General features: G+C 42.2%; 2 protein-coding genes across 7 annotated transcripts in view; one reads left to right on the top strand and one right to left on the bottom strand.

Moving 5' to 3' along the window:
- Positions 1-343: 343 nt before the first annotated feature.
- On the bottom strand, positions 344-18,891 carry LOC104003076 (uncharacterized). 4 transcript variants are annotated; one of them, XR_010152022.1, is made up of 4 exons: positions 17,802-18,891; positions 5,709-5,799; positions 5,392-5,561; positions 4,368-4,838 (listed from the first exon to the last, which is right to left on the bottom strand). XR_010152022.1 is itself a non-coding variant. In XM_063795933.1 (3 exons), the coding sequence occupies exons 1-2, from the start codon at positions 18,581-18,583 to the stop codon at positions 5,754-5,756; spliced, it is 828 nt and encodes a 275-aa protein (XP_063652003.1). In that variant the 5' UTR covers positions 18,584-18,868; the 3' UTR covers positions 344-2,826; positions 5,709-5,753. The 4 variants fall into 4 exon arrangements, 3 of the variants coding, with proteins under 3 accessions (XP_063652003.1, XP_063652004.1, XP_054528007.2); XM_063795933.1 differs by lacking the exons at positions 4,368-4,838; positions 5,392-5,561 and adding an exon at positions 344-2,826 and having other exon boundaries at positions 17,802-18,868; XM_063795934.1 differs by lacking the exons at positions 4,368-4,838; positions 5,392-5,561 and adding an exon at positions 801-2,765 and having other exon boundaries at positions 17,802-18,868.
- TWSG1 (twisted gastrulation BMP signaling modulator 1) overlaps positions 18,377-20,796 on the top strand; it is a 70,392-nt gene continuing 67,972 nt past the window's right edge. For 2 of the 3 annotated variants that reach the window (XM_054672033.2, XM_063795935.1), the window contains exon 1: positions 18,446-18,584. The gene's annotated coding sequence lies outside the window, so the exon portion shown is untranslated. Of the gene's footprint in view, positions 18,585-20,796 lie in introns of all 3 variants that reach the window. The other variant, XM_001138675.6, reaches the window with a different exon arrangement.

The raw sequence follows: 20,796 nt of genomic DNA, 5'->3' as shown, positions 1-20,796 counted from the left end.
CCCGAGTAGCTGGGATTATAGGCTTGCACCACCAAGCCTGGCTAATTTTGTGTTTTTAGTAGAGACGAGGTTTCTCTATGTTGGTCAGGCTGGTCTCGAACTCCTGACCTCAGGTGATCCACCCACTTCAGCCTCCCAAAGTGCTGGGATTACAGGCATGAGCCACTGTGCCTGCTGGAAACAGGAGAAAATCTTAGTGACATTAAGTTAGACAAAGTTTCCTTAAGTAGGATAGAAAAAGCACAAACTGTAAAAGAAAAATTAACAGATTGGGCTTCATTAAAATTAAAAACTTATGTTCTTCAAAGACACTGTTAAGAAAATAAAAAATATAAGCCACATACTGGGAGAAAATATTTATAAAACATGTATCTGATAAAATACTTGATTCCAGAATACATAAATTCTTATAACTACAAAAACCAATAAATGGGCCAAAATTTGAACATACTTTACCTAAAAAGATGTATACATGGCAAACAAGCACATAAAAAGATGCTCAACATCATTGGTCATTAGGGAAATGCAAATTAAAATCATAATGACATACCACTATACACCCACTAGAATGGTTAAAATTAAGAAGACTGAAAATACCAACCATCAGTGAGAGTGTGGAGCAACTGGAACGCTCATACATTGCTGATAAAATGTAAAATGGTGCAGTCACTTTGGAAATTCATTGACAGTTTCTTACAATATTAAACATATACTTACCATATGACCCAGCATTTCTACTCCAGGAAATTTACCCAGAAGAAAGGAAAACTTATGTTAACATAAGGACTTGCATATTGTTTATAGCAACTTTATTTATAATAGTTAAAAATTGGAATGAACCCAAACATCCATCAACTGATGAACAGATAAATAAACTGTATTCATACAATACCACTTAGCAATGAAAATGAATGAATTACTGATACATGCAACAACATGGATAAATCTCAAAGTCAGTATAATTAGTGAAAGAAGTCAGACTCAAAAGACCACATAATAGAAAATTCCACTCATCTAATTTCCTAGAACAGGCAATATTACAGTGACAGAAAGCAGATAATTAGTTGACAGGAAACAGATTGGGAGGAGGAACATAAGGCAACTCTGGAGGGATGGAAATATCATGATTGTGTTTGTGGTTACACCACTGCATACATTTTTCAAAATTCTTCCAATTTTACACCCACCAAATTAATGTATTTCCTGTGGACTTCACTAACATGTATAAAACATAACAATGGTTTTTATTTTTGACAACCACCTTCTTCTTTTGATGTAATTGCTGATATTTGTCAATATTTTTTAGTTTATAATTCATATGGATAGAAAAAAGAATTTGCAGTAACATCTTATATGTCTTTATTAGTCATGGCCTCCCTCCTAGCTCTGTCATTATTATTGGAATGGGAAATAGTCCTTTGAGCAGGCTGGCTGTGGGTGAGGGCACCTGGGGATAATGGTTAAACAACTGCCTACATAGCCTTACCATCATCACTGAGGAGTAGTGTTGAATCCCATAGTTTTTCGCTAAGGGGACCAGGTCATTCTAGAGTTCAAGATGATTTATGTTTAAATCATCTGATTTTGTACATTAACAGCATGGAAGGCTGAGGATGGGGAAAGGAACAGTTTGTCCTAGAGAAAGCATCCAAAACCTCTAATTATCTGAAATAAGTTAGCAAGCATAGCACCAGTAAAGTTTAATGAGTAAAAATTTGGTGAGCAAAAATACTCTCTCCACATAGAGGCACATGTCAAGATCAAAGACAACAATGCCTAATCCAGAGGGGGTTAACAAATAGAAACTGGGAAACAGGTTAAGAATAATAGCCTAGGTGTCTTCTTGTGATTTTGTTGGTGGTGGTGGTTGGGATTGGAGGCTGACTGAAGCACAGGATCCCTGTCAGGGGTCAGGAAGAACTAAGGAGGAGGGGATCCAATTTTAGAAGCCTTTGACAACAAAGCAGAAAAGAGCTGAAGGTTCTTGAACAAACTACCATGGCTTGGATCTGCTAGTAGGTAGGTTCCATGAGAACAGAAGTTTTGGTTTAATGCTAAATCTTCTTTGCCTAGAACAATGCCTGCACACACATGGAAGGTACTCATTTTATTTTTTGTGAATGTTAATGAATGATACAGCAATGCAGCAATGTCAGATATCTGGAATACTTTATTTTGAATAGATTTTCCTTTTCCTTCTTTTTGTATTTTTTCTTTTTAAAGGAAAAGAAGACTATTACAGTACTTACAAAGAAATTGTTAAAAGTCAAGAGTGTTTAAACATGTCTTTATTACCTACTAAAAAATATTTAAGTTTAAGAGCAGTGAACAAATAAATTGGTAATTGAATTTGTGGATCAGAGAAGAATCTTGGTGAAGGGCTTTATTCATCTTTCCCAGTCACTTGTCAGATGGTGACTGCTCAAGGATCCCATCCCTGGTTTGTTTGTCGTCAAGTCCCCACCACTGAGTACAGTTGCTGGCACATCATAGGTGCTCAATGATGAGGTTTTTTGAATTGTTTGTTTTTTTTAAGAGATGAGGTCTTGCACTGTCACCCAGGCTGGAGTGCAGTGGTACAATCACAGCTCGCTGTAGCCTCAAACTCCTGGTCTCAAGCGATATTCCCACCTCAGCCTCCGGGTAACTGGGACTCCAGGCTTGCACCACCAGGTCCAGCTAATCACAAGTTATTGAGTGGTCTTCCAGATGGATTCCAGTGTAGAGATTAACTACTCTCAATGTTACCTCGCCAGGTGCAAAGCCTATGTAATAATATTTGATTTTAATTATAAATACACATACCTGACACATAAACTGTCCACCCTGAAACATAAAGAAACTTATTGTTAGATTATAGTTGAATCCAGCAAAGCATCCAAAAATAATTAGTGGCCAGTGTTGCTGGAACTCTAGTCCTGCAAGTGCTCCACAGATGATCTATAATAAAAGGTTCATTAGTAAATTAAGAGCTCTGAAAAGTTCTATTAAAAAGAAACCTATTCAATCCCTCTTTTTTCTAACTTTTTTCAAGCAACATCTAATCAGGTCTCTTGAAACTATGTTCTACAAAATAGTTTTTGAGACACACTGATTCATTATTGCCATCTTATCTGGCAGACCAGACCCAGAGCAGGCAACTGCAAAGGCAAGTTTTAAGTTATCCCTGAGCTGAGTTAATGAAAACAAAAACAAATAAAAAGGAACCATTACAAGAATTTCGGGTTTTGTGGGATGTGATAGATTGTATTTTCTAAAGTTGGCCATGACAATAAATTCCATTCCACATACTCTTCTTACAATGACACTCCTTTCATCTGGGTGAGGTTGGGACAACAGAAATGGTACTATATGACTTCCAATGTTAGGTCATAAAAGGTAACACAGCTCAGGCTGGGCACAGTGGTTCACACCTGTAATCCCAGCACTTTGGGAGGCCGAAGGGGGCAGATCGCCTGAGGTCAGGGGTTCAAGACCAGCTGGGCAACATGGTGAAACCTCATCTCTGCTAAAAATACAAAAATTAGCCGGGCGTGGTGGTGCATTCCTGTAATCCCAGGTACTCAGGGGGCTGAGACAGGAGAATGGCTTGAACCCAGGAAGCAGAGGTTGCAGTGAGCCAAGATCGTGCCACTGCACTCCAGCCTGGGCGATAGAGTGAGACTCCATCTTAAAAAAAAAAAAAAAAAAAAAAAAAAAGCTCCTAACTGGTTCTTCTGGGACATCCATGAGTCCTGAGCTGCCATATAAGCAGAAAAACCGCCCTGAAGCCACCATATTGGGAGGAAGCCCAAAGAGATGATTCAAGCCACCACCTGAGAGGACCCAAGACTACATGAAGCAAGAAGAATGCCCAGCCTATCCCCAGCTGCTGCAACTGCACACTTGCCCTCCCCCTTCCAGCTCCAGCCTCTGTCCACCAGCACCTGCATGAGAGATGCTGAGAAGAAACCCACCCAGCCAAGCCCTTCCTGAATTCCTGGCCCACAAAACCCATGAGAGAATGAAAATGATTGTTGTTGTTGTTGTAGCCCACTGAGTTTTGGGGTAATTTGTTATGTAGCAATAGTAACTGGAATATGAGACATATGCACAAGGAAATATTCTGAGATGATTTTGAAAGGTAAAGAAAGAGGACTGCATGCCACCTGGGCAGACAGTATTTATATCTAACTTAAGTTGAAATGCTACGAATTTCTGTATCACCAGTTCTATTACCAATGTTTTCTTTTTATGAGCTTAAATTATTTTCCAAGCCTGAGCAGTGTTAATGTATCTATTTGTAGAGATATTAATTAAAATACTTGAGCACCTATTTTGTGCCAGGCACCAGGCTCTATTATCCACGAATTGTCAGGTTCCCAGTATGGGGTATAACATCACCACGTTTTTATTCTGGTCTATACAGTGACTCAGGCTTAGAGATATAAAGAAAACAAGGCCACTACAGGTTTGGGAGCATTAACTATCATTCCGTCTCAGCCCGAAGCACTGATTATAACACGGTATCCTCAATTTGTAGTAAAAAATGGCAACTATCAGTCTGCCTCTGATTTAGATTTAAAAACAAAGTTAGAGCCAGCTGGCCTCTTGGTTCCCATAGCACTGTGTTCACATCTTTGTTGGAAAACTTGGTCACATTCTTTCATTTGTTATTTGTTTATGGCTATTTCTTTACAGCTCTCTCTCTCTTCTTGGTCTTGCTCCTCTTTGTATCTGTGCAATTAATAATTCAAACTTAAAGCCGTTGGAACTTTAGATTATTCTGAGCCTTGAGAGGAATGTGGCCATGTGGCCTGAGTCATGTGGCATGCAGCTGCAACTTCCGCCCTTTTTTCCTGTAAATAATTATGAAGACCAAATGGCGCCAGAGATAAGACCCCCCCTCAGACCATAATCCCTCCTCATGAAATAATAAAGTAATCTTCCTTGGAGTGTAGCAATCTGTAATCAATCAAATAGCTATGATGTATGCACTAGCCTCGTATGGAAAATGTCATAATCCAGCTGAAACTTCTTTGTCTCTGCCTACATAAGTGAAACTTTAACTTCTCCACTTTGGAATGCTGATCCCATTCATTTGGAGTCTGTTTCCCTGGGTGGCTGTTCTCAAGCTTTGTGCTCAAATAAACTATATACTTACTAATGTTTTCTAAATCTCATTATTTAAGTTTGACATATCTTTAGTGCCTAGCCCTGTGCTGGACACGTGACTGTTGCTCCATGAATGTGTCAACACTCGGGGCCTGACCCCCACTGCTGTCTTAGAGTTTTGACTACAAAATACCCCCCACATCCCTGGGCAACCCCCAGCTTCCCTGGCTTCCCCTTCCTCAGCTGCCCCATGAGGAGGTAGGACTGTGTGACCCTACAGGCTCTTACGGTTCTCACATGGTTGGGAACTCTCTGTGAAAGGTCCTGCTGCTATGTTGTTGTTTAGATGATAGTGGGAGTCCCAGCAAGGCTCCGCTGCTGCTTCTGACCCTGCCTTGCCCAACCTGCAGGTCAGCCTGATGTTTGTGCTGTACTTGGAATCTCATCAAAGCCATTCCTTCTCTTCCCTGTTAAATGAATTTCAGTTGAAACTATTGTTAGTTGGCAAACGCCAGCATTTGGATTGGAGCCAGACAATCGTGCCCACTTTTCTTGGTGATAAAATGTCCAACATCACATTGCTGTAATCAGGGACATGACATGTGTGCACTTACCAAGCAAAATACTCAGAAGGGCTCATCATACAGTAACTGCAGATCCTAGAGTCTGCTCCATGCATGGAGAATGAGGGCCACCACATAACACCTGTGACAAAAGCAAAAGGTGAATCCAAGCAGCTGTCTCCATTGCTTTGCACCAGCTTATATTCATTCCATTGCCTTTTTCATTTTTTCCCCCATGTAGACCTGGGCTTCAAAAAAAATAATTAACTTGCAATGAGCTGAGAAACTGACCTTTAGAAAGGGGACAACTCAAGTGCACAGAATTGAGTAAATTGAGCCACATTGTTTTGGTGCCTCATAGAAAAGCTAAATGTCTCTGTATTGTACCCTATCTCTATTCAGGAATGCTTTCCTATTTTAAGCATGGTGCTAAGGATAGTAGATCGTACACCATGTAGGGGACCAAGAGTTGGTTTTCCTCCTACTTCTCTGACCACTTCCAAATCTTTACACGTGAGACTTCCTCAAGGCTTAGTTGTCTTGTCTTCTCTCTTTATATAACTCTTTCACTTGGGGAGCTCACCTATTTCCAGGGCTTTCAGTGTCACTGATATTGTAGGCATCCCTAAATTTAAGTCACCAGCCCAAATCTCTCTGAGTGTCAAACCCCATAAGTGGCAACCTAATCGACACTTCCATGTGGACGCCTAATGAACATCTCAAACTTGCCATGACCCAGTCTCTTGATTTCCTCTCTGAAACCTGCTTTTTTCCCCTTCTTCCCCAATTCACTCAATGGCACCACCAACTATCAACCCAGAAACCTAGAAGTCATCCTCAATCCTTCCTCTTTCTCTCCTTTACACCCTCCTGGTTCTGGTCTGTTACCTAGTCTCACTTCCACTCCAAAATATACATCATATCTGTCCATCTTCACAGCCATAACTCCAGCTGAAACCAGCCTTGTCTCAACAGCCTCACTGGTCTCCTTGCTCCACCCTCACCTACTTCAAATCTAGTTTCCACATCATAGCCAGGGTCAATCTTTTAAGAACATAAATGTACACATGCCACTTCCTGCTTTAAAACCTTCGGCAGCTTCACGTTGCACTTAGAATCCTTCCCAGGGCTTCCAGAGTCTGCACGATCTGGTGCCTCCTGTCTATCTTTTTAACCTCATTTCTTCTTTCTCATCTTAGAGACTTAATCCATGCTGTTCCCTCTGCCTGGAACTCTCCCTGGCTCTTGCTTCCATGTCGTCTCCACACAGATAGCTTCCCTATCACTCTATCTAAGTGAGGCTCTCCCTGTTATTCTCTCTCTTGGCATGCTGTTGACTTCCTTCAAAGAGCTCATCCTATTTTGTAATTATAGGCTTAGTTGTCTATCTGTTTATTACCTGTCTCCCTCCTCCCCCAATACACACTGAAATGTAAGCTCCAAAGTTCGGGTAGCATCTTCTTTATCATCATGACCAATATCATCATTACCATGGCAGCAGCTGACATTTCTTGAGAGCCTACTCTGTGCCAGACACTTGACATTATCTTATTTAATCCTCAAAACAATCATAACAAGTAGATACTATTATTATCTCCATTTTACAAATGAGGACACTGAGGCATGGAGATGCTTAGGTTACTTGTCCAGAATTACACGCTAGCAATAGATAGTGCCTGACACATAGTGCTTGGCATATAATAGATCTTCAACTTATTAATCAAATATATACTTTTGTTGAATCATTCAATGCACTTTTTCATGGGAACCCATGGGATAAATTTCTCTCAAACACCAGTATTAAGAAAAGTAATACTTCTAGTTTTATCCTACAAATACTGTGCATATTATAATATGTTGTGCTTTCTATCTTTGCCTTTACTGCTAGGATACTTAGAACCAATATGTTACACTCATCTGGATGAGTCACTCTGTGCCTCAATCTTATTAAGATCTTATTAAGAGAATCTTAACCTTATGCTCCCTTCTTGCTTGGCCTTTTCTATATTGTATGTGTTTTTGTAAGCCTCTCCAATCATTCATGGAATAAGGCAGGATACAAACATCCACCCACAAGGATGGCTACAATACAAAAAAACAGAAAAATAAGAATTGTTGGCAAGGATGCAGAGAGGAGCCTACATACGATGCCAGTGGGAATGGGAAAATGGTGCAGCTGCTGTGGAAAGCACTTTGGCAGTTCCTCAAAAAGCTGAACGTAGAATTACCATGTGACTCAGGAATCCTACTCCTAGGTATATACCCAAAGAAACTAAAAATAGGTGTTCAAGAAATGCAAAACAAAACCACAATGAGATATTGCCTCACTCCTGTTAGTGTGGAATTTGAGGTTACAGTGAGCCATGATCATGCCTGTGAATAGCCACTACACTCCAGCCTGGGCGGGACCCTCTCTCTAAAAAAATAAAAATAAAAATAAAAATAAAAATGAGGCTTGGTGCAGTGGTTCATGCTGCAATCCCAGTACTTTGGAAGGCCTAGATGGGAGGATTGCATGAGCCCAGGAGTTTTAGACCAGCCCAGGAAACATTTCGAGACCCTGTCTCTACAAAAAATTTTCAAAAATTAGCTGCGCATGGTGGCATGCACCTGTAGTCCCAGCTACTCAGGAGGCTGAGGCAGGCGAATCACTTGAACCTAGGAATTCAAGGCCACTGTGAGCTATGACTGTGTCACTGCACTCCAGTCCGGATGACAGAGTGAGACCCTGTCTCAATTAAAAAAAAAAGAAAGAAAGAAAAGAAAAGAAAGAAAGAAAATGTGACATATATACACCATGGAATACTATTCAGACATAAAAAAGAATTAAATCCTGTCATTTGCAACAACTTGGAGGAACCTGGACGACATTATGTTAAGTGAAATAAACCAGGTCCAGAAGACAAATCCCATATGATCTTTTCATATGTGGAATCTAAAAAGTTTGTTTCATAAAGTAGAGACTAGAGTTGTCGGGGGCAGTGGCTCATGCCTATAAATCCCAGCACTTTGGGAGGCTGAGGCAGGCAGATTACCTGAGGTCTGGAATTCCAGACCAGCCTGGCCAACACGGTGAAACCCCATCTCTACTAAAAATACAAAAATTAGCCAGGCCTGGTGGCATGTGCCTGTAGTCCCAGCTACTCGGAAGGCTGAGGCAGGAGAATCACTTGAACCTGGGAGGCAGAGATTGCAGTGAGCCCAGATCATGCCACTGCACTCCAGCCTGGGTGACAGACCAAGACTCTGTCTCAAAAAAAAAATAATAATAGTAAAAAGTAGAGAACTAGAATTGTGGTCAAAAATGTTGGTCAAAGGATATATAATTACAGTTAGGTAGGAGGAATAAGGGCAAGAAATCCAGTGTGACTATAGTTAATGATAATACATTGTATTCTTGAAAAATGCAAAGATGGTGGATGTTAAGTATTCTCACCACAAAAATGATAGCTGTGTGAGGTAGTTAATGCATTCACTAATTAGCTATATTTAACTACTCCACAATGTATATATACTTCAAAACATCTTGTTGTACATGATAAATACATACACTTAGATCTGTTAAAAAAAAAAAAACCAAATAGGTGTTCAAACAAAAACTTGTAAATGAGCATTCACAGCACACTACTATTCACAATTGCCAAAAGGCAGAAACAACTCAAATCTCCATGAACTGATGAGTGGATAAACAAAATGTAGTATATATAAACATTGGAATATTATTCAGCTATTAAAAGGCATGAAATTTTGATAAATGCTACAACATGGAGGAATCTTGAAAACATTGTGCTAAGTGAAGAAGCCAGACACAAAAAGCCACATATTATATGATTCCATTTACATGAAATGTCCAGAATAGGCAAATCCCTAGAGACAGAGAGCAGATTAGTGGTTGCCAAGGGATGGGGGAGGAGGAATGAATGGGGAGTGCTGTTCAACGGGTACTGAGTTTCCTTTTGGGGTGATAAACACGTCCTGGAATATGATAGTGATGATGGTTGCTTAACATTGTGGCTGTATTAAATTGAACCACTAAATTGCTACTGAGTTGTATACTTTTAAATGGTTAGAATGGTAAATTTTACGATATGTAAACTTTATCATGCACACACAATGAGCATTAAGTCTATTGGGCACTTGGATGATCCCACTTGTGCACAGTAATGTGGCTCTGCCATCATGGACTGTGGTTGCCCTGGTGGCCTGCTGCAGGGAACTCAGGTCTCCTCCTAGCCAAACATCCTTCCATCATTACCCCTCCTTCACCTCCACTCCAATGTTTCCTTCCCCTCTGCCCCTTCCAGTTCAACCTTCCCTTCAGATCAAGCATAAGTCTCGAGGAAGCCTTCCTAATTATTCCAGCTTCACTGATTTCTGTTTTTCCTGATCTTTTAAAGTACCTATTAAGCTCTTGACTCTGCCTATGTAGTCTTCTCTTTTCATGAATTCTTTTACCTCCACCTCTTGACTACTGCTGTCATCTTGGCTAATACAGGGAAGACCACAAGTCCTAGTCTCTGTGGATCCTCTAAGTACCTCAGCAACCCCTGCGCACAGTGACATGACACATGAATGACACAATTCCTGCTCTGAGGAAGCATCTCAAATTAGCTGAAAAAACAAAACATATATACAATAGTAGTGAAAGGCCAGTGCAAATACATGCTTAGGAGCTCAGAGGCTGTTGGAGACTTCAGCTGGGAGGGCCCTTCATTTAATTGATTGATTCAATAACCATGGATTGAGCACTTGCTATGTGCCAGGCACTGTGTCGGCTCATGGAAGATGATATTTGATCTTTGAATTGGGTTTAAAGAGTGAGTAGAATTTGTGTTGCCAGAAAAAAGTAAGAATCTTGTCCCAAGCAAAAAGAAAAATGTGAAGAAATGTAAGAGTGGGAAAGTGTGAAGTGTGAAAATAGACCAGCTTGGCCAATGGAGTGGAATTGTGTAACATCCAAAAGAATGATGCAGAACTACCTAGACTGGTATGGAAAGATGTCTTACATATCTACAGGCATACCTTGTTTTACTGAGCTTTGCTTTATTGTACTTTGCAGATATTATGTTTGTTATAAATTGAAGGTTTGTGGTAACCCTGTGTCAAGAAGTCCATCAGTGCCATTTTTCCAACAGCATGTGCTCACTTTGTGTCTCTAGGTCATATTTTGGTAATTCCTGCAATATTTCAAATTTTTCAGTATTATTTATCTGTAAAGATGACCTATGATCAGTGATCTTTGATGCTGTAATTGTTTTGGGGTGCCACGAACACACCCATATAAGATGGTGAACTTGATTAATGAATATTGTGTGTTTGAGTGCTTCACTGACTGGCATTCCCCATCTCTCTCCCTCTCCTCAGGGCTTGCTATTTCCTGAGACACAACAATATTGAAATTAGGTCTGTTAATAACCCTACAAAGGCCTATAAGTGTTAAAGTAAAAGGAAGAATTGCAAGTATCTCACTTTAAATCAAAAGCTAGAAATGATTAAGCTTAGTGAGAAATATTGTAAGCTGAGATAGTCTGAAAACTTGGCCTCTTGCAACAAACAGCCCAGTTGTGAGTGCAAAGGAAAAGTTCTTGAAGAACATTAAAAGTGCTACTCCCATAAAGACACAAACAATAAGAAAGCAAAGTAGCCTTATTGATAATATCGAAAAAGTTTGAGTGGTCTGGATAGAAGATTAAACCAGCCACAGCATTCCCTTAAGTCAAAGCCTAATCCAGAGCAAAGCCCTAACTCTCTTTAATTCTATGAAGGCTGAGAGAGGTGAGGAAGCTACAGAAGAAAAGTTTGATGCTGGCAGAGTTTGCTTCATTAGGTTTAAGGAAAGAAGCTGTCTCCATAACATAAAAGCGCAAGGTGAAACAGCAAGTGCTGATGCAGAAGCTACAGCAAGTGCTAACGCAGAAGCTGCAGCAAGTTATTCAGAAGACCTAGCTAAGATCATTGATGAAGGCTGCTACTCTAAACAACAGATTTTCAATGTAGACAAAACAGTCTTCTATTGGAAAAAGATGCCATCTAGGAGTAGCTAGGAATAGAAGTCAATGCCTGGCTTCAAATGTCAAAGGACAGGCTGACTCTCTTATTAGGGGATTGCAGCTGGTGACTTTAAGTTGAAGCCAATGCTCACTGACCATTCCAGAAATTCTAGGGTCCTTAAGAATTATGCTAAATTTAGGCTAGGCATAGTGGCTCACACCTGTAATCCTAACATTTTGGGAGGCCAAAGTAGGAGGATCACCTGAGGCCAGGAGTTCAAGACCAGTCTGAGCAATATAGCAGGACCATATCTCTGCAAAAAATTTAAAAATTAACCAGGCATGGTGGCATGTTCCTGTAGTCCAAGCTACTCAGGAGGTTGAGGAGGGAGGATTGCCTGAGACCAGGAATTGGAGGCTGCAGTGAACCAAGATTGTGTACCACTGCGCTCTAGCCTGGGTGACAGAGAGAGAACCTATCTCTAAAAAAATTAAAATAATAATAATAAAATAATTAGACTAAATCTAGTCTGCTGTGCTCTAACAATGGAACAACAACAAAGCCTGGATGACAGCACACATTTGCTTATAGCATAGTTTACTGAATATTTTAAGCCCATTGTTGAGACCTACTGGTAAAAAAAAAGAGTACTTTCAAAATATTACTGATTATTGACAATGCACCCAGTCATCCAAGAGTTCTGGTGGAGATGTACAAGGAAATTAATGTTTTCATGCTTGCTAATATGCTATTTATTCTGAAGCCCATGGATCAAGGAGTCATTTTAACTTTCAAGTCATTATTTCAGAAACACATTTAGTAAGGCTATCACTGTCATGCATAGTGATTCCTCTGATGGGTCTGGACAAAGTAAAATGAAAACCTAGAAAGGATTCACCATTCCAGATGCCATTAAAAACATTCGTGACTCATGGGAGGAGGTTAAAATATCAACATTTACAGGAGTTTGGAAGAAGTTGAGTACAACACTCATGGATGACTGTGAGAGGCTCAAGACTTCAGTACAGATGTGGTAGAAATAGCAAAAGGACAAGAATGATAAGTGAAACCTGAAAAAATGGAGCCTGCAATCTCATGATCAAATTTAAATGGATAACAAGTTGCTTCTTATGGATGAGCAAAGAAAGCAGTTTCTTGAAATGGTATCTACTCCTGGTGAAGATACTTAGAACATTATTGAAATGACAACAAATGATTTAGAATACCAGATAAACTTAGTTAATAAAACAGCAGCAGGGTTTGAGAGGATTGGCTCTCAACGTTTTGGAAGAAGTTCTTTTTGAGTAAAATGCTATAGGATAGCATTGCATGCTACAGAGAAATCTTTCACGAAAGGAAGAGTTGTTCAATATAGTAAACTCCATTGTTGTTTTATTTTAAGAAATTGCCACGGTCACCCCAACCTTCAGCAACCACCACCTGGATCAGTCAGCAGCCGTCAAGATCCAAGCAAGAGCCTTCACCAGCAAAAAAATTACAATCCTCTGAAGGTTCAGATGATCTTTAGCAATTTTTTTAGCAATAAAGTATATTTTAACTAAGGTATGTACATTTTTAACATAATGCTATTGTACACTTAATACATTCTTGTGTAAACATAACTTTTATATGCACTGGGACACAGAAAAATTCATGTGACTCACTTTATTGCAATATTTGCTTTATTGCAGTGGTCTGGAACTGAACCCACAATATCTCCAAGGTATGGAGTGGAAAAAACAAATTTCAGTGCAGTGTGCTTAAGATAATTTCTTTTTGCAAATACATCTTAAGATATGTAACTAAAAAAAGAAAGCAGGGATATACCTGAAACTCTTGCTAGGAGTAATATCTAGGGGATGTGATGGCATGGGGTTCTCATTATGAAGTTCCATGGTTTTTGGATTTTCCCCAGCCAAGCATATATTGCTTCTGTAATGGCGGGGGTGGGGGGGTGGGGGGTGGAGGGGAGCTAAAATGAAAATTACTAAATATTTTAAATATATAAGCTATAGAGTTTGGGCCAAATTTGGTAGGCAACAATGAGCCAGATATAAATATTGGATTTTGTAAAGACTTAGAGGTTTTTAAGAACATTTATAAATATCTCAATAGCTCTTGATAACTGTTTGCAAATACCTTTTGCTGAAAGAGCAGTATGGAGGGGCCTGCATGCTTCCTTTCCCAGGATCTACCTGAGAATCCTACAGCCCCCAAGCCCCTGCACCTTACCTTTGCCTGGTGGATTAACAACTCCTTAATTGTAGAGGGAAGTACAGGGATTTCACAATTCAAAACAAAACAAACCAAAACCTCTGTGATAATTCCTGTATTTCTTCTTGTTTAAAACAGGAAGAGTGAGAGGTCTTTGGAAGTAATTCCTTTTCTTTCCTCATTCTTTTGACCCCTTTGCAGTAATTCCCCTAACAAGGCAGGGAGGGAGGAGGGAGGAGAGCAGAGGAGAGGAGGAGGCTTCTCCTCATATAGCCTTCCACCCCCAGCACATCTTCCCTCCCGCAAGAGCAGGCTCACGGGCTGAGAAAGTGTAGCTCACTTTATTCCAAATCTGTAAAACCAAATCAACTAACTCAGTTGACTCACTCAAGTGGAAAGAGATAAGAATGGGCATATGGATTCTAAACCAGAATCCCAGCCTACCACAGTCAGCTGATCATTCAGGGGAGACAGTGATTTTCCTGCCTCTGCTGGGCTGCAGAGCCTCATGCTGGAAAGCCTCCCTTCCTAGACTCCTCACCCTGACTCATGCAGGTTAGGGCTGGGGCCTGCCCTCCCGCCATATAGAACCAGCAATGTGGAGCTTAGAAGTGGGGAATACAGACCAATGGCAGCACTTAACCTGTCCTTCAACCTCTTTTCATTCCTTGTTCTCTGGGGTGGATTAGCTGGGGCAAAGGAAGGCCTAGAATTGAAAGGGTATAATCCACCAGCCCTGAGAAGTGAGTTCTAGATCAGAAGTTCACAAACTACAATTGTCCTTGTTATAACCCCATGGCAGGCAGAATAATGCATCCCACCAACCCCTAAAGACTTCTGTATCCTAACCTGTGAATATGTTGTCTTATATGGCAAAAGGGCCTTTGGAAATGTGTTTAAGCCAAGCATCTTGAGATAGGGAGATTATCCTGGATTATCCAGGTGGGCTGGACATAATCCCAAGGCATTGTAAAGAGGGGTGGGAAGGTCAGAGTCATAGAGGGAGTGTGACTGTGTTCGAAGAGTTGAGACAAAGAGTGAGAAAAAGAGGAGGGAGGTATTGATTTGAAGATGCTAAAGCTGCTGGACTTGAAATGGAAGGAGGACCACAAACCAAAGACTCCAGGTGGCCTCTAGAAGCTAGAAAGGCAAGACAATGGGTTATCTCCTAGAGCTTACAGAAGGAACATAGCCCTGCTGACACCCTGATTTTAGAATTCCTGGCCTCCAGAACTGTAAAGTAATAAATTTATTTCATTTATTTATTTATTTATTTATTTATTTATTGAGACAGGGTCTCACTCCCATGCTCAAGTTGGAGTGCAATGGTGTGATCACAGCCCACTGCAGCCTCAACCTCCCAGGATCAGGTGATCCTCCCACCTCAGCCTCCCAAGTAGCTGGGACCACTGGTATATGCCACCACACCTGGCTAATTTTTACTTTTTTTTAAGTAGAGTTGGAGTTGTGCCATGTTGCCCTGGCTAGTTTTGAACTCCTGGGCTCAAGGCATCCTCCCAACTTGGCTTCCCAAAGTGCTGGGATTACAGGTGTGAGCCACTTGGCCCTGTCAAATTTGTGTTGTTTTAAGCCACTAAACATGAGGTAATTTGGTAGAGCAGCTGTGGCTGGCTGAGAGACTCCACCCACTGACACATCTGTATCCAATTGAGGATTGGTAGTGAATCCTTTGACCTTTTCATTGAACCCTACTAAGAAGCTCTATCACATTGTTGTCAGACTCTCTCACTTGCAATGATCAGAAAGTCTTCTGGTGAAATAAAATAGCCACTGCAGTGACCCCCGTGGCTCCCAGATTCCCAAATGGCCAACCATTTGAGATCCGGAACCACTTGATATTCACCTGAGGGCTCAACTACCATTTGACCTTCCAGGTCCTGTCAAAGAGGATCTTTAATTTAAATGAAAAATAACTGTGTTACTTTTCTTATTATCAAATTAATACAAGCAAAGACATCAGAAAATGCAGACAAGAAAAAGAAAAAAACATCATTAACAACAGACAACACTCCATCTCACTGAGATAACCACTAATACCATCATTATCTTTCCAGCACTTTAAAAATAACTCTAGTCCAGGCACCATGGCTTGCACCTGTAATCCCAGCACTTTGGGAGGCCGAGGTGGGCAGATCACCAGGTCAGGAGTTCAAGGCCAGCCTGGCCGACATAGTGAAACCCCATCTCTACTAAAAATACAAAAAATTAGCCGGGCGTGGTGGTGTGCACCTGTAATCTCAGCTACTCGGGAGGCTGAGGCAGGAGAATCTCATGAACTCGGGAGGCGGAGGTTGTAGTGAGCCGAGATGGCAGCGTTGCACTCCCGCCCAGGTGACAGTACAAGACTCTGTCTCAAAAACAAACAAACAACAACAAAATTAATTATTCAAAAACTATGCAGTACTTTAAAATTTTTTATGTATCATGAATATCTCTAGTCGCAATATTCATCTGCAACACTAATTGTCATAGTGTGATCTGGGGCTGCTAGGGAGGGATCCCAAGACATTTTCAGGAGGTTGTGAGCTCAAAATTATTTTAATTTTAATTCTAAGGCATTATTTGACTTTTCACCCTCATTCTCTCACAAGCAGAAACTACATAATACATGATACTGCAACAGTTTGAATACAGAAGCAGATATAAAAACAGTGGCTTTCTATTAAGTTTGATATTAAAGGCAATAGCAAAAATCTAAAACCACGCTGTTCTTCCTACTGTTTTAAAATATATACTTATTTTTCATTAAATATTTGTTATCATATAATGGGTTTGTTATTCTTAAATGAAATAATGAATATGTAAAAAATTGTTTTAATTTTGAAAGTATTAACAGATGTAGCACACATACACAAAACCTCTTTGGCATGCTCCATAATTTTCAGGAGTGTAAAGGGATTCCGAGACCAAAAAGTTTGAGAACCTCTGATCTGCGGTATCACTTTTTAATGGCTGAATTAGTGCATTGATCGGAAGTTTCCTAATTCACTTAACTAGTATATAATGCCAAGAATAAGATTCTTATACTTAAATTTGGGTATACCCTTAATTATTTCTCTAGGATAATTTTCAAGGATGATTTTTAAAACCTGTATTTATTGTACAAAAGTGGGCTAACATCAGTAATGCAATCCACCCCCAGCCAATCAGCTGTTTTCATTCTGTTTCCTTCCAATCAACAAAGGTGGGTGGTAGGCATTTACGATTTACCAGCATAAGGGTTTGACACTAGGTCATCATTTCCAAGGGAAGGTGCCCCGCGGATGGTCTGGTCTAGCGGGCTCTAACTTAATCACCCTGGAATCTTCTTTAAAAAGCAAATTCTGGCCGGGCACTATGGTTCACACCTGTCGTCCCAACGATTTAGGAGACCGCGGTGGGAGGATCGCTTGAGCCCCGAAATTTGAAACCAGCTTGGGCAACATAGCAAGACCTCCATATCTACAAAAAAATAAAATATTAGCCGGGTGTGGTGGTGCGCGCCCGTAGCCCCAGCTACTCGGGAGGCTGAGGCGGGAGGATTGCTTGAGCCTAGGAGGTGGAGGCTGCAGCGAGCCTGATGTTGTCACTGCACTCCAGCCTGGTGACAGAGTGAGACCTTGTCTCAAAAGAAAAAAAAAAAAAAAGCAACCCAGAGTTGTGGGAAAGAACTGAGTGTCATTCTCAATGTTTTTAACCTACGTGCTAACCGCGCACCTTCTACCTAGGCTGCGCGACCTCCGCGCCCGGATCCACGGCGCCCCCTCTTCTCGACTCCCGATGCAGAGCTCCGATGCAGAGCTCAGCGCCAGCCACTCACAAGGAGCCTGGCAAGTTTTATCGAATTGGTGAACGAAGTTCGAAAGCTCTACCCTCGGAGATCCTTATTCAGTAGGTCTGAGGTAGACCTAGGAAACGCGCATTTTATATAAATCCTACCTCTGACGGCAAACGACAAGGGGTTCACGTGCCAGCTCTCCTCGGCGACGCGCTAGGCTACTCAGCGCCCCGAGCCTCGGCCTCGCATCGCTAGAACCCGGCCATGGCCGCTTCCTTACAGGGCAGCTGTGAGGAGTCCTGAGGAATTTTAGTACACGGCATATCCTCAGCGTAGTGGCTAGCACATCACAAGGCTTTAATCTTAACACTGTTGATCTTAACACTGCAACTGAGGGGGCCCGGAGAATGGGCCTGACAGGAAGGTCTGTCGGAACCTGAGGGACTGGGGATCCCGGTGCGGAGAAGCGCGAAGGGAAATCGCGCTGAGCAGCTGGGGTGGGTGCGCCTGGGGGCGTGGCCTGTGGGCCGGCGGGCGGGCGGGAGCCTGCGGTGGAGGCGTGGCACGAGGGAGGGGCGAAACCGGGTGGCGCGGAGGGGGCGTGGCGTTGGGATGGGCGGGGGAGTGGGCGGGGCCGAGATGGGGGCGTGCGCGCTGACAGGAGCGCCGGGGGAGTGAGAGACGCCTCCTGGCGGGAGCTGGCGGCTGTGGACCCCAGCGGGGGCGGAGGGGAAGAGGGGAGCAGGGGCGGGGAGCAAGGAGCCGGGAGGAGGGCGGCGGGCGGGCCTGTCTCTTTAAGGTGCCCGAGGCTCGCGGGCGCTGCGCTGAGGGTACTGCGGGAGGCGCGGCCTGGCCTCGCACTCAAAGCCGCCGCAGCGCGCCCCGGGCTCGGCCGACCCGGCGGGGATCTAGGGGTGGGCGACTTCGCGGGACCGTGGCGCATGGTGAGTGGGAGCGGCTGGGGGGTTGTGCAGCCTCTTGGCCGGGAAGGGGCCGGGCGCCGAGCTCGGCCCTCTAGAGGCCCGGGCCGCGGCGAGCTTCGCGGGGGCCGGGAGAAGCCTGGGCCCGGCTGCGCGGAGGACAAAGTGGGGGTGCTGGGCGCGGGCGCACAGGCCGGATGCCGGGAGCCAGCAGCATCTCTGCGCCCCTTTGGTCCAGACCATCTCTAGGCCGGCCCGCGTCCTCCGCAGCCCGCGTCGGCCGAGCCGGGGTGGGGGTGGTTCCGGGTGCCAGGTCCCCCGCGCCGCTACCGGCCTCTGCCTCGCGGGGCGTCCGGCGCCTTCGGGGCCCTGGCACCGCTCTACAGAGGCTCGGCTCTGCCCTGGTCGCTGTCAGTGCCATCTCCCTTAACGAGAAATTGGGCGTGATGTGTGCGAAACAATTTTGATGCATGATGGTTTCTAACTCCTTAGGAAAAGATAAGTCCTTTAATTCTATTACCTGATTTCGACATGGTCGTAGTTACTTGAATACTTTTTCCAGTGAAATTTGGGGAGTAAGATGAATTTGTGGAACATTTCATAAGACAACCGTAAAAGATGGGAAAGGGGGGAAATCCCAGTTTTCATGGTTGTAGGATGAAAACTAGTTCCACGACAATTAGTCTCCAAATAACCTTATTTGGCCTCCGCAAATATGTACTGGTTGCTCCAGAAATCATCCTACTTGGTATGCGGCGTTAGATACATTAGAAAATTAGTTACTAACGGTCTTTAGGGAATGCTTTGTGAGCCTCAGTAACGATCACCAGGGTTTTCTCTTTCAAAATTGACTCATACCAGGTCCAAAGCCCTTTATTCTTTTCACCCTTTTATTATTTTTCCTTTAATGTACTTTGTAACACTTAGAATAAAAGTTTAGAGTAATCATAAATGCCCCCATAAACTCACTATTTATCCCTCTTACGTCAGTAGTCATTTATTTTAATTTATTATGTTTGATAGGGAGGTGTTTTAACCTGAAGAAATGATATCTTCCCGTATTTAAAGTTTAATAACTGTATACTGTTTGGCCCCTGTCAGACTGTGTTTGTGCTAGTCTTTTTTCCTTCTTCTTTTTGAACTGTAGTATCTTCTTAATAACTTTGAAGAATGTATGGTACTAATAGAATTAAAAGAATATCTTGGCCGGGCGCGGTAGCTCACCCCTGTAATCCCACACTTTGGGAGGCCGAGGCGGGTGGATCACCTGAGGTCAGGAGATCGAGACCAGCCTGGCCAATATGGTGAAACCCCGTCTCTACTAAAAATACAAAAATTAGCGGGACATGGTGATAGGCGCCTGTGATCCCAGCTACTCGGGAGGCTGAGACAGGAGAATCGCATGAACCCGGGAGGCGGAGGTTGCAGTGAGCCGAGATTGCGCCACTGCACTCCAGCCTGGGCGACAGAGCGAGACAACGTCTAAAAGAAAAAAAAAAAAAGAATATCTTCACATTCTAATAATTACCTAGAGTTTTTAATGCAATTAGTAATTTACACAGTCTTTTGTTATTTGCTCAATTATTTAAGAAGTGACTCTGTGGACTCTACTTCTTGCTTTGAGCTGCTTTATTCTGTCTAAATAAGCCTGAATAATTTCCATTTAAAATTTTGTTTTGATTCTAAGAATTAAAATTAAATATCTTAAAATTATAATACAATATTAATAATTTTATATGGGCTTAAAGTTGAATAATGGACCTAAAACTAAAGTTGAATAGTAGCAGTGCAGTATTGAAACTAGTTATTTGCCTGATATACTCTCAAGTTACTGAGGGTTTAGATATACTCACTCTACTTTCACAGTCACCATTTCTGGATAGTCTGAGGAACTGTAGTGTTCTAGGTCCTTGAAGATGGCTATGAAGCCATTATTATACAAAATTATTGTTTATTTTTGAATGTTTATATAATCTTTCATTGAGAATGATCTTTAAATGATCACTCAAAAGTTTTTTGAAGGCCAGGCATGGTGGTATTGTCTGTAGTCCCAGATAACTGGGAGGCTGAGGTGGGAGGATCACTTGAACGCAGGAATTGAAGGCTGCAGTGAGCTATGATCACACCACTGCACTTCAGCCTGGGCAACAGAGCAAGACTCTAAAAAAGAAAGAAAAAGTATATTGACACAAACAATGAGTCTTAGTTTATGTTTTGTTTCTCATTTTTATATTTG

The sequence above is a fragment of the Pan troglodytes genome, chromosome 17 (assembly GCF_028858775.2).
Source record: "Pan troglodytes isolate AG18354 chromosome 17, NHGRI_mPanTro3-v2.0_pri, whole genome shotgun sequence".
In the NCBI taxonomy this organism is placed as follows: domain Eukaryota; kingdom Metazoa; phylum Chordata; class Mammalia; order Primates; family Hominidae; genus Pan; species Pan troglodytes.
This window is presented reverse-complemented; position numbering and strand designations above follow the sequence as displayed.

Excerpts from the sequence above, each read along its gene's own strand:
- LOC104003076 (XM_063795933.1), bottom strand. The coding sequence starts at position 18,583 with ATGCGCCACGGTCCCGCGAAGTCGCCCACCCCTAGATCCCCGCCGGGT. Across the intron at positions 5,800-17,801 it reads CTTGTCGTTTGCCGTCAGAG|GTGTTATGTGGTGGCCCTCA; the intron begins GTAGGATTTATA and ends CTTTTGTCACAG.